This window comes from Eriocheir sinensis, chromosome 61 (assembly GCF_024679095.1).
Source record: "Eriocheir sinensis breed Jianghai 21 chromosome 61, ASM2467909v1, whole genome shotgun sequence".
NCBI classification, from domain to species: Eukaryota; Metazoa; Arthropoda; class Malacostraca; order Decapoda; family Varunidae; genus Eriocheir; species Eriocheir sinensis.
In genome coordinates this window covers 3,057,232-3,080,323 of record NC_066569.1, presented here as the reverse complement: position 1 = coordinate 3,080,323, position 23,092 = coordinate 3,057,232, and the positions used below count along the sequence as shown (strand labels likewise).

Below are 23,092 nucleotides of genomic sequence, written 5' to 3'. Positions count from 1 at the left end.
GAGAGAGAGAGAGAGAGAGAATGAGGGGAAGGGGGTTGCTTCAAAAGAGAAAGTAGGTCACACTAAGGGGGGGGAGAGAGAGAGAGAGAGAGAGAGAGAGAGAGAGAGAGAGAGAGAGAGAGAGAGAGAGAGAGAGAGAGAGAGAGAGAGAGAGAGAGAGAGAGAGAGAGAGAGAGAGAGAGGAAACAGGAAAAACACTAATAAAACAAACAAAAAAATATCATAGCAATAATCATACCATCTAACATTCCAAACAACTATTACCATCATTATCATTATTATTATTATTATTATTATTATTACATGTCCCTAGGGCCTCACATAAATACCCTGGCAATTAGAATATCATAACGTTCTCCTAATTCCTTTTCTTTTCTCTAATTTTAAGTCGACAACATATCTTTCTCCTTTTCCCTTCTATCTCCCTGATTCTCCTCCTCCTCCTCCTCTCCTGATCAGTTATTTCTTGTTATTCTATCTGCTTTCCCGCGTTTTGAGCTCTGACACATTATATTTCTTAACCCCTTGGCTGCGAATTTCCTACCAGAAGACATCACCAAGCAAAAGGAGTGGATCAAAGAGTGGCTGCTACAATTCAAAGAGGAAAAATTTTAAGCCATGCACCTTGGGAGGGGACATCCATCACACCAATACCACATGGGAAACACTCCACTATCCACCACAGAGGCAGAGAAAGACCTGGGGGTGTATGTTACCAGGCTACCAGTGAAGGGATATCCAGCACACCAATACCACATGGGAAACACTCCACTATCCACCACAGAGGCAGAGAAAGACCTGGGGGTGTATGTTACCAGGCTACCAGAGAAGGGATATCCATCACACCAATACCACATGGGAAACACTCCACTATCCACCACAGAGGCAGAGAAAGACCTGGGAGTGTATGTTACCAGGCTACCAGTGAAGGGATATCCATCACACCAATACCACATGGGAAACACCCCACTATCCACCACAGAGGCAGAGAAAGACCTGGGAGTGTATGTACTAGGCTTTCAGTGAAGGGATATCCAGCACACCAATACCACATGGGAAACACTCCACTATCCACCACAGAGGCAGAGAAAGACCTGGGAGTGTATGTACTAGGCTATCAGTGAAGGGATATCCAGCACACCAATACCACATGGGAAACACTCCACTATCCACCACAGAGGCAGAGAAAGACCTGGGAGTGTATGTTACCAGGCTACCAGTGAAGGGATATCCAGCACACCAATACCACATGGGAAACACTCCACTATCCACCACAAAGGCAGATAAAGACCTGGGAGTGTATGTTACCAGGTTACCAGTGAAGGGATATCCAGAACACCAATACCACATGGGAAACACTCCACTATCCACCACAGAGGCAGAGAAAGACCTGGGAGTGTATGTTACCAGGCTACCAGTGAAGGGATATCCAGCACACCAATACCACATGGGAAACACTCCACTATCCACCACAGAGGCAGAGAAAGACCTGGGAGTGTATGTTACCAGGCTACCAGTGAAGGGATATCCAGCACACCAATACCACATGGGAAACACTCCACTATCCACCACAGAGGCACAGAAAGACCTGGGAGTGTATGTTACCAGGCTACCAGTGAAGGGATATCCAGCACACCAATACCACATGGGAAACACTCCACTATCCACCACAGAGGCAGAGAAAGACCTGGGAGTGTATGTTACCAGGTTACCAGTGAAGGGATATCCAGCACACCAATACCACATGGGAAACACTCCACTATCCACCACAGAGGCACAGAAAGACCTGGGAGTGTATGTTACCAGGCTACCAGTGAAGGGATATCCAGCACACCAATACCACATGGGGAACACTCCACTATCCACCACAGAGGCAGAGAAAGACCTGGGAGTGTATGTTACCAGGCTACCAGTGAAGGGATATCCAGCACACCAACAACACATGGGAAACACTCCACTATCCACCACAGAGGCAGAGAAAGACCTGGGAGTGTATGTTACCAGGCTACCAGAGAAGGGATATCCAGCACACCAATACCACATGGGAAACACTCCACTATCCACCACAGAGGCAGAGAAAGACCTGGGGGTGTATGTTACCAGGCTATCAGTGAAGGGATATCCAGCACACCAATACCACATGGGAAACACTCCACTATCCACCACAGAGGCAGAGAAAGACCTGGGAGTGTATGTTACCAGGCTATCAGTGAAGGGATATCCAGCACACCAATACCACATGGGAAACACTCCACTATCCACCACACAGGCAGAGAAAGACCTGGGAGTGTATGTTACCAGGCTACCAGTGAAGGGATATCCAGCACACCAATACCACATGGGAAACACTCCACTATCCACCACAGAGGCAGAGAAAGACCTGGGGTTGTATGTTACCAGGCTACCAGTGAAGGGATATCCAGCACACCAATACCACATGGGAAACACTCCACTATCCACCACACAGGCAGAGAAAGACCTGGGAGTGTATGTTACCAGGCTACCAGAGAAGGGATATCCAGCACACCAATACCACATGGGAAACACTCCACTATCCACCACAGAGGCAGAGAAAGACCTGGGAGTGTATGTTACCAGGGTACCAGTGAAGGCAAAATCTGTGCCAGTCGCAGCGGACGGGTTGATGGGAGAGAGCTGGCAGGGTGAATTCCAAAGACTTGCAATGAGGTGTACAGTGTTGAATGAGTTGTGGTTCCTTGGCGAGGGGCTTCTACAGGTGATACAAGTTGACCTTAGAGAGCTATGTAAGGAAAACTGCTTCCCTAATTTCCTATTCGGCTTATCAGTTAAGGAAATGCCGAGCTATTTTTACAGATGTTGTTGTTTTAGTTTTTTTTCCCCCTTCATTTTGCCCCGTTTTCCGAGTGCTGTGGTCTATTAGAGGTGTCGGCAGCTCCATCTCATCATAAACTTTTGGGTCATTCTCCGGCACACTCAGGCAGGCACGGTGACATTTTGTACTTGTCCCTCTGTCCCCCTTTTGGATGACAGGCAGATCAACAGCATCCCACACCCCTCATTTTCTTTCAATTTGGTAATTCACAAATTTTCAAACTGATGGCTGCTATGATTAAAGAAATAAATTATTATTCAGTCATTATTATTACTTATTTTTACTGATTATTTAGTAAACTTAAGCAGTCATTTCCGATATATACTTTGAATTCGTGGATAAAGTGTGATGTTCCTTTACATGAAAATAGTTCCTTTTGCTGGGAAAACATATAAAAAATAAGCTTGTGCAAATCTGCTGACAAAATTGCAGTGGAGGCCTGCGCTGTGCTATGGTTGCTATGAAAAATAACAAACACCAGCATGAATAATTAACCTTTCAGTCATCTTCAACCCCCAGATTAGCTGCTTCAAACTCTGGATCTATTCTAATCTAACAGAACTGCATATTAACCTCGATGACAGTAACCTCTGCAATAGTGTAACCTAAAATCTTTCACCCATCTTGAGCCCCAGATCAGTTGCCTCAAACTAAGGATCTATTCTAAACTAACAGAACCGCACTAACATATCTGACAGTAACCTCTCTGCAAAACTGTTAACCTATTGCCACTGTGGATACCAATCTCACTACCAAAACTGTAATATGGATCTGGATTGATGATGGGCAGAGTACCTGTACAGGTGCATAATTCGCATATTTATGTTGGCTGTTGGGGGGACGGGGGAGCGGAGTGTGCAGGGGAGGGAAGTGAATCAAGTGTAATTGTTAGTGTTGGTGTGTTGTGGTGACAAGGTATTTGTTTTCTAAATGAGTCTATTGTACCACAGTCTAAAATCTGATGAGGGAGGCTGTTCCAGTCACATATGGTGCGTGGAAAGTATGAGTGCTTGTATGCGTCAGTGTTAATGTGATATGTTTGGTACTATTTATGGATGTGTGTTACGAGTACATTGACTGTTTGCGTTGCGTAAGTATGTAAGTGGGTCAATGTCAATGTGAGTGTTTGTGTTCTTGTACATAAGTGTAAGTCTGTGTGCTTGTCTGAATATGTGAAGCGGTTCCATGTTTATTTGTTGTTTGATCTCTGTTGTGATGCCAGGCGTTCAAGTGTAATTGTTTGTAATGAACCTAGCCGCCTTGGTGTTGATTTGTTCTAACCTATCAATGTTTCTGTGTGTGTAGGGATCCCACACCATGAAGCAGTATTCAAGTGTTGGTCTCGCAGGTGTGTCATAAGTTACGGTATCTGTTTAATGTCAGGTGTGCAGTTATGTAAATTCCTCCTCATATCAATCAATATATCACAAAATTCACTCCAGTGCTTTCATATCTGCTTTCCATAAAAAATGACATATCCACAAGAGTAAACATAATATTTTACCCTGAAATCAATTGTCTGTGATATTGGCCGCTCAAGTCTGCTAAACAATATCCTTATTATTCTTATACACTAACATTGCCCTCCTGTGATTGGCTCTCTTCCACTATACTCAAGCTGCTTCTTTTTTTCCTTTAACCCCTTCTTTCCCTCTTCATTTCACTATATTTTCCTCCCCTTCTTCCTTTCACTTCCCCCTCACATCTCTCCCTTCTGACACCTTGCTCTTCCCTGTTTAAATTCCACTGCACTCTTGACTCACTTAATATCTTTTCACATTCCTACAAGCATGTCTCCACCCTTTCTGTTGCCTCTCAGCATAAAACTGAGCACAAGGCTGTCTCCTCAAGCTCATTCCTATGATGTCCAACATCCTCATGCAAGAGTTATGCAGTATCTCCAATATTTCATCAATTTCTAGGGCAGCCTTCAACTATATATGATTATTGCTCCACCCCTGATGTGGCCTCTCAGCATAAAATTGAGCACAAGGCTGCCTACTCAAGTTCATTCCTATGCTGTCCAACTTCCTTATGCAAGAGTTAGCTATTCACTATCTCCAATCTTTCATCAATTTCTAGGGCAGCCTTCAACTATCTTCTTACATTGGTACGGGCAAGCCTCCACCCCTTCTGTGGCCTCAGCATAAAATTGAGCACAAGGCTGCCTACTCAAGCTCATTCCTATGCTGTCCAACTTCCTTATGCAAGAGTTATTCACTATCTCCAATCTTTCATCGTTTTCTAGGGCGGCCTTCAACTATGTACGATTATTGCTACAAGGATGCCTCCACCCCTTCTGTGGCCTCTCAGCATAAAATTAAGCACAAGGCTGCCTACTCTAGATTATTCATTCCTATGCTGTCCAACTATCCTATGCAAGAGTTATTCACTATCTCCAATCTTTCATCAATTTATAGGGCATCCTTAAACTATATATGATTATTTTCTTTTCTAGGGATTTGTTTTCATCACAGGGGCAGTATTTATATATTTTTTCATCCATTGTTTTTTCTCTTATTGCACACACACACACACACACACACACTTAAGCACATACAAATTAAAACACAAATAATAGAATAAAACAAACTAAAGGAATACAGCTAGGTTAGGTTAGTTAAAAAAAAAAAAAATTACCAAGTCGCAATAGACGGTCACACACACACACACACACACACACACACACACACACACACACACATACACACACACACACACACACATACAAGTTAAACCACGGATAAAACACCAAAAATAAACTTGGAATAATTAGAATACAAGAACAGCAGGGCATATTTTTCCTCACTTTTTCCAATGTCCACTTATATCTTGGCTCAGGGTTAAGTGCTAGGCCTAAATATAGTCCTAAAATATGTTAAGTTACGTTTTCTGGGCCTAATACGACGTAATAACCTCCAGGAAGAGCACGTGGGCAGGTTATTTACTTTCCTATGCAATCACGTCATTTATCGTTGCAAAGGGAGGCAGGGTTCTCTTTCCTGTCCTCCTCCTTATTTTTACCTGTTTTCTCCTTATTTTACCACTAATAGAGGGTTCCCGTACTCCATGGTTGAAGAATAAAGGTTGATCTATAATTCCCTACACCGACAATGCCCCCAAGCGCGGGAAATCATGGGAAATAAGGGAAAATAATAAAGTGTTAGTTCAGGCAGAGTCACGTTCTCCTTTTCAGGCTCTACCTCCTCGTATTATTTACCATTTTCTCCTTAATTTACGACTTGCAGAGCCTTCTCGTGCTCCATAGATGAAGAATAGTGGTAGTTCTAACCTTAGCCACCCCGAAAATGCCCCCAAGCGCGGGAAATCATGGACAATAATGAAAAGTGTTATTCCAGGAAGTCACGTTCTCCTTTTCTGGCTCCACCTCCTCCTTTTATTTACCGTTTTTCTCCTTTATTTGCAACATTTAAAGCCTTTCCCCACCCCACAGTTAGAGATTAGTGAGAGTTCTAGCCTTAGTCACCCCGAAAATACCCCCAAGCGCGGGAAATCATGGAATATAAGGGAAAATAATGAAAATACTAGTCTAGGCAAAGAGGCAGGCACGTTTTCCTTCTCAGGGCTCCTCCTCCTCCTCTTATTTACGTGTTTTCTCCTTTATTTACAACATTTAAAGCCTTTCCCCACCCCATACTTAAAGATTAGTGGTAGTTCTAACCTTAACCACCCCGAAAATGCCTCCAAAAGCGGGAAATACTGGAAAAAATAATGAAAAATATGAAAATACGAGTTTAGGCAGAGAGGCACGTTTTCCTTCACAGGGCTCCTCCTCCTCCTCTTATTAACCTGTTTTCTCCCTAATTTGCAACGTTTAAAGCCTCTCCCCACCCCAAAGTTAAAGAATAGTGGTAGTCCTAGCCTTAACAACCCCGAAAATGCATCCAAGAGCGGGAAATACACGAAAAATAATGAAAAATATGAAAATACGAGTCTAGGCATAGGTACACCACCACCACCACCACCGCCAGCCAACCAGACCCAGCCTCCACGCCTCATAATTTTCCTTTTTTTCACCCATTTCCCTTCGCCCCCATGGCCCAGGTGATGCCCATACGTAGTCCATACCTTACACTATTAACAGGCTGCTCTTGGGTGCTCGGAGTGTCCGGGGAAGGCGAGAATTGCGTCACTAAGTGCACTAGGGAGACAAGCTCTGGTCACCCGATGAACAATGACACGGACTGCCAGATGGCGTCGCGGTGCGGTGAGGGCGGCGGCGGCGGGTTTAAATTTATGAACACTGGCTTACCGGCTTCATTTAGACTGTTTTTGTATAGTTCTACCGCTTTTTCCTTATTGAATTTCTATGTCCGAGGCTTTATATGTCTGGTTCTCTTCTTGGTTCCCTGGAAATTGCCTAAAATATGTTTGGGGTGCTAAACGGCCCTCTCGAATATGGGAACACTGGCTTACCGGCTTCATTTAGGCTGTATTTGTATAGTTCTACCGCTTTTTCCTTATTGAATTTATATGTCTGAGGCTATATCTGTCTGGTTCTCTTCTTGGTTCCCTGGAAATTGCCTAAAATATGTTTGGGGTGCTAAACGGCCCTCTCGAATATGGGAACACTGGCTTACCGGCTTCATTTAGGCTGTATTTGTATAGTTCTACCACTTTTTCCTTATTGAATTTATATGTCTGAGGCTATATATGTCTGGTTCTCTTCTTAGTTCCCTGGAAATTGCCTAAAATATGTTTGGGGTGCTAAACGGCCCCCTCGAATATGGGAACACTGGCTTACCGGCTTCATTCAGGCTGTTTTTGTATAGTTCTACCGCTTTTTCCTTATTGAATTTATATATCCGATGCTCTGTCTGTCTGGTTCTCTTCTTGGTTCCCTGGAAATTGCATATAATATGTCCCGTTGGTGTGTTTAGGGAGCTGAACGCCCCCTCGAATATGGGAACACTGGCTTACCGGCTTCATTCAGGCTGTTTTAGTATAGTTCTACCGCTTTTTCCTTATTGAATTTATATATCGGAGGTTCTATGAGTCTATTATTCCCAGTGGTTCATTAGAAATCGCCTAAAATATGTCCTGTTGGTGTGTTTGGGGTGGTAGACGGACCTCTCGAATATGGGAACATTGGCTTACCGGCTTCATTCAGGCTGTTTTTGTATAGTTCTACCGCTTTTTCCTTATTGAATTTATATATCCGAGGTTCTATCAGTCTATTTTTCCCAGTGGTTCATTAGAAATCGACTAAAATATGTCCCGTTGGTGAGTTTGGGGTGCTGAACACTGTCTTACTGGCTTCATTCAGGCTGTTTTAGTATAGTTCAACCGCTTTTTCCTTATTGAATTTATATATCCGACGCTCTGTCTGTCTAGTTTTCCCGTTGGTTCCCTGGAAATTGCCTAAAAAATGTTTGAGGTGGTAAACGGCCCCCTCGAATATGGGAACACTGGCTCAGATGCTTCATTAAGGCGATTTTTACTTCATTGGGGCGATTTCTCATCATTAAAATTATATACCCGTTGCTTTGTTAGTCTATTTTTAACACTCGTTCCTTAGAAATTGTTTAAACTGTGTTCCGAGGGATATATGTTTGGGGTACAAGTTCAGCATCAATTTTTTGGGTATACTGGCTCAGCTGTTTGATTTAGGCCTTTCTAATATACTTCTATAACTTTTCTTTATCAAACATACATATCAGTTGTTTAATTGATCTATTTTTCCTTTTGCCATCATAAGAAAACGATAAAATAATCCGTGGGTATGATTGGGTGCTAGACAGCTTCCTCCAACATCGATTTTTGAGTATACTGGGTCAGCTGCTTCGTTTAGGCTTTTCTAGTATATTTCTAAAGCTTTTTCTTTAACAAACTTGCATATTCGTTGTTTAAGTGGTCCAGTTCCGATAAAATGTTCCGTCAATCTTTGGGTATATTGCCTCGTCTGCTTCGTTTAGAGCTTTTTAGTATACATCTATAACTTTTTCCTTAACAAACTTACATATTTGTTGTTTAATTGGTCTATTTTTCCTTTTGCCATCATAAGAAAACGATAAAATGTTCCGTCAATTTTTGGGTATGTTGCCTCGTCTGCATCGTTTAGGGCTTTCTAGTATATTTCTATAGCTTTTTCCTTAACAAGCTTACATATTCGTTGTTTAATTGGTCTAGTTTTCCTTTTGCCATCATAAGAAAACGATAAAATGTTCCGTCAATTTTTGGGTATGTTGCCTCGTCTGCTTCGTTTAGGGCTTTCTAGTATACTTCTAAAGCTTTTTCCTTAACAAACTTACATATTCGTTGTTTAAGTGGTCCAGTTTTCCCGTTGCCATCATAAGAAAAAGATAAAATGTTCCGTCAATTTTTGGGTATATTGCCTCGTCTGCTTCGTTTAGAGCTTTTTAGTATACATCTATAACTTTTTCCTTAACAAACTTACATATTCGTTGTTTAATTGGTCTATTTTTCCTTTTGCCATCATAAGAAAACGATAAAATGTTCCGTCAATTTTTGGGTATGTTGCCTCGTCTGCATCGTTTAGGGCTTTCTAGTATATTTCTATAGCTTTTTCCTTAACAAACTTACATATTCGTTGTTTAATTGGTCTAGTTTTCCCGTTGCCATCATAAGAAAACGATAAAATGTTCCGTCAATTTTTGGGTATATTACCTCGTCTGCTTCGTTTAGGGCTTTTTAGTATATAGCTTTTTCCTTAACAAGCTTACATATCCGTTGTTTAATTGGTCTATTTTTCCTTTTGCCATCATAAGAAAACGATAAAATGTTCCGTCAATTTTTGGGTATGTTGCCTCGTCTGCATCGTTTAGGGCTTTCTAATATATTTTTAAAGCTTTTTCCTTAACAAACTTACATATTCGTTGTTTAATTGGTCTATTTTTCCTTTTGCCATCATAAGAAAAAGATAAAATGTTCCGTCAATTTTTGGGTATATTGCCTCGTCTGCTTCGTTTAGGGCTTTTTAGTATATAGCTTTTTCCTTAACAAACTTACATATCCGTTGTTTAATTGTTATAGTTTTCCTGTTGCCATCATAAGAAAAAGATAAAATGTTCCGTCAATTTTTGGGTATATTGCCTCGTCTGTTTCGTTTAGGGCTTCCTAGTGTAGCCTACTTCTATAGCTTTTTCCTTAACAAACTTATATTCGTTGTTTAATTGTTCTAGTTTTCCTTTTGCCATCATAAGAAAACGATAAAATGTTCCGTCAATTTTTGGGTATATTGCCTCGTCTGCTTCGTTTAGGGCTTTCTAATATATTTCTATAGCTTTTTCCTTAACAAACTTACATATTCGTTGTTTAATTGTTATAGTTTTCCCGTTGCCATCATAAGAAAACGATAAAATGTTCCGTCAATTTTTGGGTATATTGCCTCGTCTGCTTCGTTTAGGGCTTTCTAGTATATTTCTATAGCTTTTTCCTTAACAAACTTACATATTCGTTGTTTAATTGGTCTAGTTTTCCCGTTGCCATCATAAGAAAACGATAAAATGTTGCGTGGGTATGTCTGGGGTGCTAGACGGCTCCCTCCAGCATCAATTTATAAGAATACTGCCTCGGCTGCTTTATTTACGCCATTTCTGCTTCATTGGGGCGATATCTCCTTATTGGAATTATATTTGTGGCGGATCACTGGCCTCTTTCTGCAAGTGGTTCCTTAAAAATTGCCTGTAGTAGGAGTCCTTGGGTTGGTTGGGATGTAGACGGGCCGCTCCAACATCGATAATAAGTTTATATTTAGGGATACTTGCTTAGTCCGGCTCAGCCTAGTATTAAGTCAGTATGGGCTGGCGCTCGGGGAGTTCCCTGGCCTTTGCGCGCTGCCAAATCTTACTTAGTGTATACAGAATATATCTGATACACGATTTCCAATACTACGTAGATGACGCACGAGGGAGGAGTGGTGTATTGGGGGTGATGCGGCAACGCTGTGAAGAGGTTCGTGTCATGTGTCGGACTCTATAAGGCCATATTATTACTAAACTTTTCGTCTCTTAAGCACACACATTTGGCATGGCTTTCGCAGGAGTTGTAGGCCTATCCATGGGTGGTTTCCTGGCGCTGGTGGTAGTTTCAGTCAGTCAATCTATGGGGGCATACGCCGGGCGAGTCTCCATGCAGGCCCCCTTCCCATCCTGAGTACCTCCTCCTGGCAGGATCTATCGACTTGCTCAAGTAACGAACTCCGTGGGCGTCCCCTTGGCCTCCTCCACTCAGGGTTGTCTCTTACATACACAACGCGATGAGCAGGGTCAGCTTCAGGGCGGTGGTCTGGCAAGGCTTATATGCTATGAACGTGAAAAACTCCCTCATGAGAACGCATTTAACCTCTTTTTTGGCCTTCAGAAATAACCGATGTGAGAGTCTGAAGCGTCTAAGAATATACGGCCCTAAAGTCTGCCCTGTTTCTGCCATATTTACTGTATTTAGGCAATGTGTCTTTATTTTATTGGTATACTTGGCACGTCAATTACCTATTTGTGTCACTGCAACCAGTAAAAAAAAAAAAAAAAAAAAAAAAAAGAAAAAGAAATGGCCTGTATTTTGTTTTCCTCGAGCATGACAATCCAGGTTATAATATAAGATTTCTTTCTTTCTTTATTTACTGCTCTGCCTATTACTGGGGTAGGCTTTCTTGGCGGGGCCTCATGGTCGGCCCCACCCCGTTATATGGCGCAGGCAAGTGTTTATAGTAACGCCATCCTGCTTGACTCATGCTGCCCTCATCACAAAAGCTTTACTAACTGTTCTACGTATAAATAACTATCATCATTATTATTATCATTATTACTCTTCTTTATCCTCTGACTTCCTGTGTTCTTCCATGCTATCACTAATGAGGCAAATATAAGTCTTGTCCCCATTGTAAGTTGAAATCTGGAGGTATTTAGCCTACCCAATTACCTGCATTATTAAGATAGCTTGTTCTGCCTGTTTAGCATTATCCGCACCATCTCCCATCTGCTCAGGGAGGGAGGAAAGCGCGGGAAGGAGAGAGCGGGAGAGAAAGGGAGGGAGAGAGGAGGAGTAGGGGGCCAGAGAGGGAGGGAGGGAGGGAGGGGGAGAGGGAGGTGGCGTTTCCTGTCAATCCACCCCTCTCCTCCTCTTCCTCCTCCTCCTCCTCCTCTCTAATATCCCGTTTCTCTACCGTTGCCACCACTCCCGCCCCATTCAGCTCTGTAGTAATAGTAGTGGTAGTAATAGTTGTAATAGTAGTAGTAGTAGTAGTAGTAGTAGTGGGAGGGGGGTTGTCTGAATATCCGTCTGTCTGTTATCCTGTCTGGCTGCATGTCTAGTTCTCTCTCTCTCTCTCTCTCTCTCTCTCTCTCTCTCTCTCTCTCTCTCTCTCTCTCTCTCTCTGTTGCATCACTTAGCCTTATCAAATCCCCATGTGATTGCGAGCTTGTTGGAAATCACATTTTCTCTCTCTCTCTCTCTCTCTCTCTCTCTCTCTCTCTCTCTCTCTCTCTCTCTCTGGAAGCACTCAAGGTCAGCTAGGCCTCAAAGCACAAGCAGGTTTTTCCATATCGTTGCCATAAGCCAGTTTTTTTTTTTTTTCTCTTCTTCCGCTATTTTCTTATCGACATGTTCCAAAAGTTGATAAGATGGAGATACTTGCCTGGAGATTACTATGTGTGACTGGCGGCTATGTGGATGCAGTTTTTATATTGATATTTTGGTATTTAGGGTCTGGGCTCGGTTGCGGCAAACGTTACGTGCATGCGCAGTTGATAAGACTCCATCGCGCTGCCAGATGTACGTTACGACCATCGCAAATAGATCCCCGACCATTGCCGACAACGAAACGACGTTGTTGAGACGTTGGTGAGATGGGCATCCAACGGTCGTGGTTTATTGCCGACGGGTGTGAAAGTTTCAGGTGATGATACATATTCCAAATGTTTTACGGACAAATTGAAGCAATGGGTATAAATACTGGGTGGAGCAGCGGTCACTTAAAGGCGTACACGGAAACGAAGAATTGAGAGAGAGAGAGAGAGAGAGAGAGAGAGAGAGAGAGAGAGAGAGAGAGAGAGAGAGAGAGAGAGAGAGAGAGAGAGAGAGAGAGAGGTTCCCCCACCCCCCCATTAAGACACAAAAGGTAATGGTTGGTAACAATGTAAACTGCTTGAATGCCTAACCGTGTGTGTGTGTGTGTGTGTGTGTGTGTGTGTGTGTGTGTGTGTGTGTGTGTGTGTGTATGGTGATTGTGAAAGGCTCGATGCAAAAAAAAAATATATATATATATATATATATATATATATATATATATATATATATATATATATATATATATATATATATATATATATATATATATATATATATATATATATATATATATATATATATATATATATATATATATATATATATATATATATATATATATATATATATATATATATATATATATATATATATATATTATATAATATATTGTACACTGTATTTTTACTCTTTTGGAGCTTGTAGCTATAAAGATTTTCACTTGTAGCTATTCTTAATGTATAACAATGTGACAAATTATTTTATCATCTTAACTTATCACACACACACACACACACACACACACACACACACACACACACACACATTTACAAAATTTACAAACTTACTGAGCTTTTACTCAAAAGTGCCAGACATGACACAGGAGAGGGACGGATGGGTGGATGAGGGACGGATGGGTGGATTGCGCGTATCTGGACCTGAAGAAGGCTTTTGAAAAAGTTCCACATACAAGACTACTATAGAAGCTGGAGAAAAAAAGGATTGAAAGGGAAAATGAAGAACTGAAGGGAAAGTTAAGGCGGTGTCACACTAGCACTTTTTCCGTCAACTTTTTCCGTCGTTTTTCTGAAAATCGTCGATATCTTGGCTGCGGCCTGTCACACACAAACTGTGTTTCGTCTGAAACTTTCCGTCGGCACAGACCAAGGAATGTAAACAAACATGGAGTCCACGCTGCAGCAAAGATACGCTGCTCTGAACCTAATACTGTGTATTGTGAGACTTAGACGAGCTAAACAAGCCAAAAAGCGTGCTAGTGCTAGCACTTTTTCCGTCGATTAATGCGATTTCCGTCGATTTTTCATCGTTCCGCATGAACTTATCGCATGAATTTGTCAGACAATCAGGATCGTTTCCGCCTGCAAATTTCCGCCTTTGTTTACATTTCCAAGACCAAGACCGAGCCTTTCCGCGTGGCTTCAACCTGTCTCAAACGCTCTCCTGCAGTGACAGCCTTCCTCATCCTGGTGTCACTTCTGGCAATAAGAGGTGTCACTAACTCCAGAAGTCTGTGGTACTGGCTCTTGTCCAACCTGATCCAATTCTTCAGAGTCTCATGATCCTCTAAACTCAGCTCTTTTAACAGCCTGTGGTACACACTTTCTCTTTCCCGACGAGCCAACCATGAGCGCATCCATGCACGCTTTTTGGCTTGTTTAGCTCGTCTAAGTCTCACAATACACAGTATTAGGTTCAGAGCAGCGTATCTTTGCCGCAGCGTGGACTCCATGTTTGTTTACATTCCTTGGTCTGTGCCGACGGAAAGTTTCAGACGAAACACCGTTTGTGTGTGACAGGCCGCAGCCAAGATATCGACGATTTTCAGAAAAACGACGGAAAAAGTTGACGGAAAAAGTGCTAGTGTGACACCGCCTTTACATAAGGGGAAGAGAGATGAGAACACTGGTAAAGGACATGAAATCGGAATGGAAAATTGTAGATAGTGGAGTGCCTCAGGGATCGGTATTGGAACCAATACTCTTCCTAGTATATATTATTGATATGCCGGAGAAGGTAAATATGTAGTTACATGAGCCTGTTTGCGGACGATGCGATATTGATGAGACCTATAAGAAACAGAAATGACTGTGAAATTCTGCAAGAGGACCTAAATAAGATTTGGGAGTGGAGTTTGAAATGGGAGATGGAGTTCAATGTGAAGAAATGTCATGTAGTGGACATGGGAAAGAGTGAAGGGAGGCCAAAATGGACATATAGAATGGGAGATGGAGAAATATTAAAAGTTCAAGACGAGAGAGACCTGGGAGTGACAATACAAGAACATCAACAGTCTGAGAGTCATGTTAATAGGATATTCTGTGATACGTATAGAATGGTAAGAAATACAGGAATAGCATTCGTACTACTACTACTACTACTACTAATACTAATACTACGACTATGATTAGACAGAAAACTGGAATAATCGGAGGCGGTGTAGTCTCCCCATAAGAAGAAACACGTAAAAAAACTAGAAAGAATACAAAGGATTTCAACGAAAATGGTTCCAGAACTGGAGGGATTGTCATATAAAGAAAGGTTAAAGGAAATGGACCCGCCAACACTGGAACAGAGAAAGGGGAGACCTAACACAAATTTATAAATTATGAAATAAAATGGAAGAAGTAGGCAATGGGAAGTTACTACTACGAGAAGGAAGAAACACCAGCAGCACACACACACACACACACACACACACACACGGTAAAAAATTGAGGCAAGGAAGATGCTTGAGAGACATAAAGAAATATAGCTTCCCGTAAAGAAACATAGAGGTTTGGAACAGACTAAGTGAGGATGTAGTATCGGCGAAGAGTGTGCACAACTTTAAGGAAAAACTGGACAAATACAGATATGGAGACGGGACCACACGAGCGTAAGTCCAGGCCTGGTAAAACTACAACTAGGTAAATACAACTAGGTAAATACACTCACACACACACACACACACACACACACACACACACACACACACACACACACACACAGCGAGAAAGAAGAAAGAGAGAGAGGAAGGAAGGAAGGAATAAGGAAGAGAAATATAAGAAGGACAAAGAAAGAGAGGAAAGGAAGGAAAGAGGAAGGAAAAGGAAGAAGGAAAAGGTAGATAGGAAGGAGAGGATGGAAATGGAGGGAAAAAAAGGAAAAATGAGAAAGGAATGACTATACGAGAGAGAGAGAGAGAGAGAGAGAGAGAGATAATGAAGATAATGAACTTAAACCAAATGATAGGACGCTCCCTTCTCTCTCTCTCTCTCTCTCTCTCTCTCTCTCTCTCTCTCTCGCCCCAGGACACAAACAATACTTTCCCTCTTTTCCTCTTTTTTTCCTCTCTCTCTCTCTCTCTCTCTCTCTCTCTCTCTCTCTCTCTCTCTCTCTCTCTCTCTCTCTCTCTCTCTCTCTACAAGTACCCATTTACCTCGCCCCAGGACACACACAATACTTTCCCTCTTTTCCTCTTTTTTTTTTTCCTCCCTCCCTTTCTCTCTCCCTCCCTTCTCTCCCTTTCCTCCACATGTATATAAACAGCTGTCCTCTCTCTCCCTCCATCAGTTAGCCATCCACCTCCTCTTCCACTTCCTCCTCCTCCTCCTCCACCTCCTCATCCGTCTAGTTTTACGTGGACATGGCTCTGAGAAAGGTACACACACACACACACACACACACACACACACACACACACACACACACACACACAAGGTATCATAGTCTAATATATTAAGTCAATGATTGGACGAGTATTAATTTTTTTTTAGCCAGAAGTCATACTCTTTTTTTTTTTACGCCTTTTTTCTTCTTTAACTGACTAATTTTTTGCAGTTCTCAGCCAATATTGACATGCTGGATTTCTTCTTTGTTATTATTAGTTCTTCTTGTTCCTGTTTAAAGACTACTGTGAGATCTCGAAGCGGGGATCATGTTTCTTAATGGTCCCTCTAAGCGAGAAAAATGGGAAAAAATCATCACTCACACAAACCATTTCATAATATATCTCAAAGCATTTGTGATCATTTTATGAATCATCTATTTTTTTGGGGTTAAATCATGGCACAAATTTGGCCCGTCGCTGGTACACGGTAAAGCCACAAATTTGGCCCGTCGCTGCTACCGGGTTAAGAAATATTGAAGTTGGTGTCCTCAAACGCTTTCGACTCCGACAACAACTATTTTCAAAGTCCACAAGGGAGATTAGTTGGGTTCGCAAGAGTGCTTTACACGTTCATAGTGCAGAAGCCTCGTCAAACTATCATTAGGCTTATATAACTATCAAAGGAAATACCCACATCCTCTACCAAAGCCTTGTCACACTATCACCAGGCTCATAACACTACCCATGGCAATACTAACACAACAACCTCCTCTACCAAAGCCTTGTCACACTATCACCAGGCTCATAACACTACCCATGGCAATACTAACACAACAACCTCCTCTACCAAAGCCTTGTCACACTATCACCAGGCTCATAACACTACCCATGGCAATACTAACACAACAACCTCCTCCACCAAAGCCTTGTCACACTATCACCAGGCTCATAACACTACCCATGGCAATACTAACACAACAACCTCCTCCACCAAAGCCTTGTCACATTATCACCAGGCTCATAACACTACCCATGGCAATACTAACACAACAACCTCCTCTACCAAAGCCTTGTCAAACTATCACCAGGCTCATAACACTACCCATGGCAATACTAACACAACAACCTCCTCTACCAAAGCCTTGTCACACTATCACCAGGCTCATAACACTGCACATGGCAATACTAACATAACCTCTACAAAAGCCTTATCATATGTGGGTGTGTAAGCCCCGAAATGGGTTAAAAATATGGGCGTGACTTTGAAATAGTTACTTTTTTTATTTCAGGTAGCCGTGGTGATGGGCTTGGTGGTGATGGTGGTGGTGGTGGGGGCTGGGGCCAGGCCTAACCATCTATATCAAGGCTACAACTACGCGCCTCCCACTGGACTGTATAATGCTCCTCCTCCTCCGCCTCTGCGTCCTCCTCCTCCTCCGCCTACGCGTCCTCCTCCTCCTCCGCCTCCGCGTCCTCCTCCTCCTCCGCCTCCGCGTCCTCCTCCTCCTCCGCCTCCGCGTCCTCCTCCTCCTCCGCCTCCGCGTCCTCCTCCTCCTCCGCCTCCTCCTCCTCCTCCTCCACCTCCTTCTCCTTCGGTAAGATTTTTGACTGTTTTGCTTTACTTTTGGTCATTCTTCTTCTTCATTATTTTTTTGTGCTTCGTCTTCTTCCTTTTCCTTCTTCCTCCTTCATCCCCCATTTCCACACCAAGGCCAACCATTTCCACACCTAGGCCAACCATTTCCACACTCCTGTCCCTATTTCCAAACCTGTTCCCTATTTCCACATGATTCCTGTATTCCACTTTTTTTTTTATAATTTATGACTCAGGGAAAAGTCAAACTACTACTACTACTACTACTACTACTACTACTACTACTACTACTACTACTACTACTACTACTACTACTACTACTACTACTACTACTACTACCACTACCACCACTACTAACACTACTACTACTACTACTACTATTACTACCACTACCACCACTACTAAAACTACTACTACTTCTACTACTACTACTACTACTACCACTACTTCCACAGGGGCCCGGTATGCCCTTCGCCTTCTCTTGGGGCGTGAGGGATGACTACAGCAGGAACAACTTCGCCCACACCGCCACCTCGGACGGGGCGCTCACCCAGGGGGAGTACCGAGTGCTGCTCCCCGACGGCCGGACCCAGGTGGTGACTTATAAGGCGACCAACCCCGGAGGATACTTGGCCCAGGTGTGTGTGTGTGGGGGGGGCGGGGGGGGGGCGGGGGGGGAGTAGTGTGTGTGTGTGTGTGTGTGTGGAAGTTACTCGATGGAGGAGGCCAAAGGGACGCCCACAGAGTTCGTGCCTTGAGAGGATAGTGCCGTATACGAGACAACCGTGAGTGGAGGATGCCAAAGGGACCCCCACAGAGTTCGTGCCTTGAAAGGAAAGTGATGTTAGGTGAGGTGTTTACAGGAGCTGCCTTGTATAGACCTACCGGCCTCTTGCAGACTCCTTACGTTTTTATGTTCTTATGAGGAGGCCAAAGGGATGCCCACAGAGTTCGTGCGTGAGAGGAAAGTGATGTTAGGTAGGGCTAAATTCACAGGAGCTGCCTTGTATAGACCTACCAGCCTCCTGCAGACTCCTTACGTTCTTATGTTCTTATGAGGAGGCCAAGGGGACGCCCACAGAGTTCGTGACTTGAGAGGATAGTGGTGTTAGGGGGGAAAGAATGGAAGGGGAAGGAGAGAAAGGAAGAGGAAAAAGGGAAGGGGACAGAAGAAAAGGACAGGAGAGAAGAAGAGGGAAAGGAGGGAAGAACTGAAAGCAGGAAAGAAAGAAAGATAGGGAAGAAGAGAGAGAGAGAGAGGGAAGATTTGAGAGAGGTTAAGTTCACAGGAGCTGCCTTGTATGGACCTACCGGCCTCCTGCAGACTCCTTACGTTCTTATGTTCTTATGTTCTTAAGTCAATAGACCTTGCCAGCAGGTACTTAGGGGCGCTTTCACAGTCACTTCGGTTGTTTTGATCGTTACCAATGGCGGCGATCGACGCTATAGTTTTCCACGTGAAACTGGCCGATGGGGTAGTGGCGGCGGCAGAGGAAGCGAGAGGTGTTGAGAGTGTGTGGCAAGGGTGCGGGGCTAGGCTAACCCCGCAGCCGCCACTTCCCCATCGGCCAGTTTTACATGGAAATACTATAGCGGCGATAACAGCCATTGGTAACGATCAAAACGAACAAAACGACTGTGAAAGCGGCCCTAAGATGGGAAGGGGGCCTGTGTGGTAGACTTGTCGTTAGGAACCCCTGTGTTGGTGTCGTAAGGTGGGCGAGGCGATGCGCTCCCCAGTGTAGGCCCCCATTGATTGTGTGACCACCCGCTTGTGTGTGTGTGTGTGTGTGTGTGTGTGTGTGTGTGTGTGTTGTACTGAGGACACACAGACGCACAGACAGACAGACAGACAGACAGACAACCTTGACCACTCATGATGTGATTGGTATTGTGGCAACGAGAGAGAGAGAGAGAGAGAGAGAGAGAGAGAGAGAGAGAGAGAGAGAGAGAGAGAGAGAGAGAGAGAGAGAGAGAGAGAGAGAGAGAGAGAGAGAAGGGGGGAAGCATTTATGAATTTTTAAAAGGAGGAAATACACAGAGAAAAAAATGTTACTTATGTATGTATGTGTGTATGTGTGTGTGTATGTATGTATGTATGTGTGTTCATGTACGTTTTTTCTCTTTGCAGGTGGTATATGTGCGTTAATCCCCCCCCCCTTTTTTTTTCTCCCCTCTCCCTCTTCTCTCCTTTCCTTTCTTCCTCCTCTTTCCTCTCCCTTCTTTTTTTCTCTTTTTCTTATTTTTTCCTTCCTTCCTTCAAATCTTCTCTCTCTCTCTCTCTCTCTCTCTCTCTCTCTCTCTCCTTTCCTCCTCTTCCCTCCTTCTTTCCTCTTCCTCTGTCCCTTCCCTTTTCTCTCTTTCCTCTTCCCTTTTTTTCTCTCTTATTTTTTTCCTTCCTTCCTTCAAATCTCTCTCTCTCTCTCTCTCTCTCTCTCTCTCTCTCTCTCTCTCTCTCTCTCTCTCTCTCTCTCTCTCTCTCTTCTTCCCTCCTTTCCCTCCTCTTCCCTCCTTCTTTCCTCTTCCTCTGTCCCTTTCCCCTTTTCCTCTTTCTTTCTCTCTTTCCTCTTCCTTCTTTTTTTCTCTCTTTCTTATTTTTTTCCTTCCTTCAAATCTTCCGTCTCTCTCTCTCTCTCTCTCTCTCTCTCTCTCTCTCTCTCTCTCTCTCTCTCTCTCTCTCTCTCTCTCTCTCCCTCTTCCCTCCTTTCCCTCCTCTTCCCTCTTCCTCGGTCCCCTTCCCTTTTTCCTCTTCCTTTCTTTCTTTCTCCTTCCCTTCTTTCCTTCTCTCTTTCTTACCTCTTCTCCTCCTCCTCCTCCTCCTTCCCCTTCCATTCTTCCCCCCTGCCTGGCCAGAGGTTCGCCCCACACACAAGGTTAAGATGACCACCAGTGACCACCAGTGACCACCACCACCACCACCTTCACCTCTTAATTAGTAAATGGCCTTATGGGTGAAACTATAGGCCTTACCTTGATGCTACTACTACTACTACTACGACTACTACTATTACTACTACTACTACTACTACTACTATTCTGCTCTTCATTTTGTTCCTCCTTATTCGTCTGTCTGTAATATTTTCTTTTTCTTTTAATTTCTTCGTCGTTTTCTACCTCTTCCTTTTTCTTCTTCTTCTTCTTCCTCTTTTCCCTCCTCCTCCTCCTCCTTCTCGTCCTTTTTCTTTCCTTCTTCTTCCTATTGCTTCTTCTGACCCTTCTCCTTAATGTTGCCCTCTTCCTTCCTTCCTTCCTTCCTTCCTTCCTTTTTTTTCCTTCCTTCCTTCCTTCCTTCCTTCCTTTTTTTTCCTTCCTTCCTTCCTTCCTTCCCTACCCACGTTCATCTTCCAAATCATTCAGCTTTTCCTTCTACTACTACTACTACTACTACTACTACTACTACTACTACTACTACTACTACCAAAGAAACCATTGTATTAGGCCTATAGTATAAAATATGCAAGGAAAATAATTATAGATATGTAAAAGGAATTAAATAAACACTATACGATGCGATATTTTGTTTATATGGAGAGAGAGAGAGAGAGAGAGAGAGAGAGAGAGAGAGAGAGAGAGAGAGAGAGAGAGAGAGAGAGAGAGAGAGAGAGAGAGCATAAATAAAGAACGATTGGAAAGAATGAACGAGAAAGAACGAAAATAAACTAGAAAGTCAGAAAATAAAAGAAAATAAGGAAAAGACAACAAAGAAAGAAAGAAAGAGAATGAAAAAATGAAAAGGGAGAAGAGAAAGGCGATAAAAGGAAGAAGCAGAGAGAGAGAGAGAGAGAGAGAGATGCACCCCACACCCTCTCACCCCCTTCAACACCCCCTCACTCACAGCTGTGCAGACGCCCCTCGTTAAATCGTATATGACTCCAGCACTGCCCCAACACGTAATCCCTTAACTTGCACTCGTGACTGACCCCTCGAGACCGCTCCTTATGATGATCAGCGTGTGGGGCCGTATTTTAAAACATTTCGTCGCCCAAGTTCACATATTTGACATGGCTTTCGTAGGAGCTGTAGGCCTTTCCAGGGGTAGTTTTATGACCCTGGTGGTAGTTTGACCCTTCCTCTGTGCCATGGACCTTAAAAAACATTCATGAAAAACAGATTGATCCCCTCTTTGACCTTTAGAAATAGTTGATGTGAGAAGCGGTGGTGTCTTTAAATACGGCCCCTGAAGGTTTGAGCCCCGCCAATGCATACCGACAATTTTCAACCCACGTACTGCCCGGATTTTCAGTTAACCCAAACTTCAGTGACTTCGGTTAAAAGGAGCACCGGGGAGGCAGAGTATAGACCATTCAAGAGGCATACATCACGGTAGCCACTATAAAAAAAATCCGCCCGAGCCACTACCGAGATGGGGTCTTCCATGAGGCCCCTTAAGATAGACTACCAATGTTTTAGGCACCACTGAAAAGAAATGTGTTCAGGCAGGGAAGGAGGCAGTGAGTCATATGTGTAGTGTTATGAGCCTGGTGATAGTGTGACAAGGCTTTGGTAGAGGAGGTTGTTGTGTTAGTATTGCCATGGGTAGTGTTATGAGCCTGGTGATAGTGTGACAAGGCTTTGGCAGAGGAGGTTGTTGTGTTAGTATTGCCATGGGTAGTGTTATGAGCCTGGTGATAATGTGACAAGGCTTTGGTAGAGGAGGTTGTTGTGTTAGTATTGCCATGGGTAGTGTTATGAGCCTGGTGATAGTGTGACAAGGCTTTGGTAGAGGAGGTTGTTGTGTTAGTATTGCCATGGGTAGTGTTATGAGCCTGGTGATAATGTGACAAGGCTTTGGTAGAGGAGGTTGTTGTGTTAGTATTGCCATGGGTAGTGTTATGAGCCTGGTGATAGTGTGACAAGGCTTTGGTAGAGGAGGTTGTTGTGTTAGTATTGCCATGGGTAGTGTTATGAGCCTGGTGATAGTGTGACAAGGCTTTGGTAGAGGAGGTTGTTGTGTTAGTATTGCCATGGGTAGTGTTATGAGCCTGGTGATAGTGTGACAAGGCTTTGGTAGAGGAGGTTGTTGTGTTAGTATTGCCATGGGTAGTGTTATGAGCCTGGTGATAATGTGACAAGGCTTTGGTAGAGGAGGTTGTTGTGTTAGTATTGCCATGGGTAGTGTTATGAGCCTGGTGATAGTGTGACAAGGCTTTGGTAGAGGAGGTTGTTGTGTTAGTATTGCCATGGGTAGTGTTATGAGCCCAGTGATAGTTTGACAAGACTTCCGTAGATGTTGCTGTGTTAGTATTGCCATGGGTAGTGTTATGAG

General features: G+C 43.3%; 2 protein-coding genes and 1 long non-coding RNA gene across 59 annotated transcripts in view; 2 read left to right on the top strand and 1 right to left on the bottom strand.

Annotated features, from left to right (window-relative positions):
- Positions 1-7,081, bottom strand: part of LOC126986135 (uncharacterized) — a 58,990-nt gene extending 51,909 nt beyond the window's left edge. For all 50 annotated transcript variants that reach the window (XM_050841983.1, XM_050841998.1, XM_050842013.1 and 47 more), the window contains exon 1: positions 6,944-7,081. The gene's annotated coding sequence lies outside the window, so the exon portion shown is untranslated. The remainder of the gene's footprint in view (positions 1-6,943) is intronic.
- Positions 1,105-5,365, top strand: LOC126986145 (uncharacterized). 8 transcript variants are annotated; one of them, XR_007739326.1, is made up of 2 exons: positions 1,105-1,707; positions 2,302-2,384. XR_007739326.1 is itself a non-coding variant. In XM_050842039.1 (2 exons), exons 1-2 carry the CDS (start codon positions 1,151-1,153, stop codon positions 2,900-2,902), a joined length of 960 nt encoding a protein of 319 aa, XP_050697996.1. In that variant the 5' UTR covers positions 1,105-1,150; the 3' UTR covers positions 2,903-5,365. The 8 variants fall into 8 exon arrangements, 2 of the variants coding, with proteins under 2 accessions (XP_050697996.1, XP_050697995.1); XR_007739324.1 differs by having other exon boundaries at positions 2,203-2,380; XR_007739329.1 differs by lacking the exon at positions 2,302-2,384 and adding an exon at positions 2,104-2,195.
- A 15,380-nt stretch (positions 7,082-22,461) lies between the features above and the next one.
- Positions 22,462-23,024, top strand: LOC126986153 (uncharacterized). The gene is made up of 3 exons (XR_007739332.1): positions 22,462-22,554; positions 22,627-22,842; positions 22,915-23,024. It is a non-coding gene; the product is annotated as an uncharacterized LOC126986153 (long non-coding RNA).
- Positions 23,025-23,092: the final 68 nt, after the last annotated feature.

Excerpts from the sequence above, each read along its gene's own strand:
- LOC126986145 (XM_050842038.1), top strand. The coding sequence starts at position 1,151 with ATGGGAAACACTCCACTATCCACCACAGAGGCAGAGAAAGACCTGGGA. Across the intron at positions 1,708-2,400 it reads CTGGGAGTGTATGTTACCAG|GCTACCAGTGAAGGGATATC; the intron begins GTTACCAGTGAA and ends GTATGTTACCAG.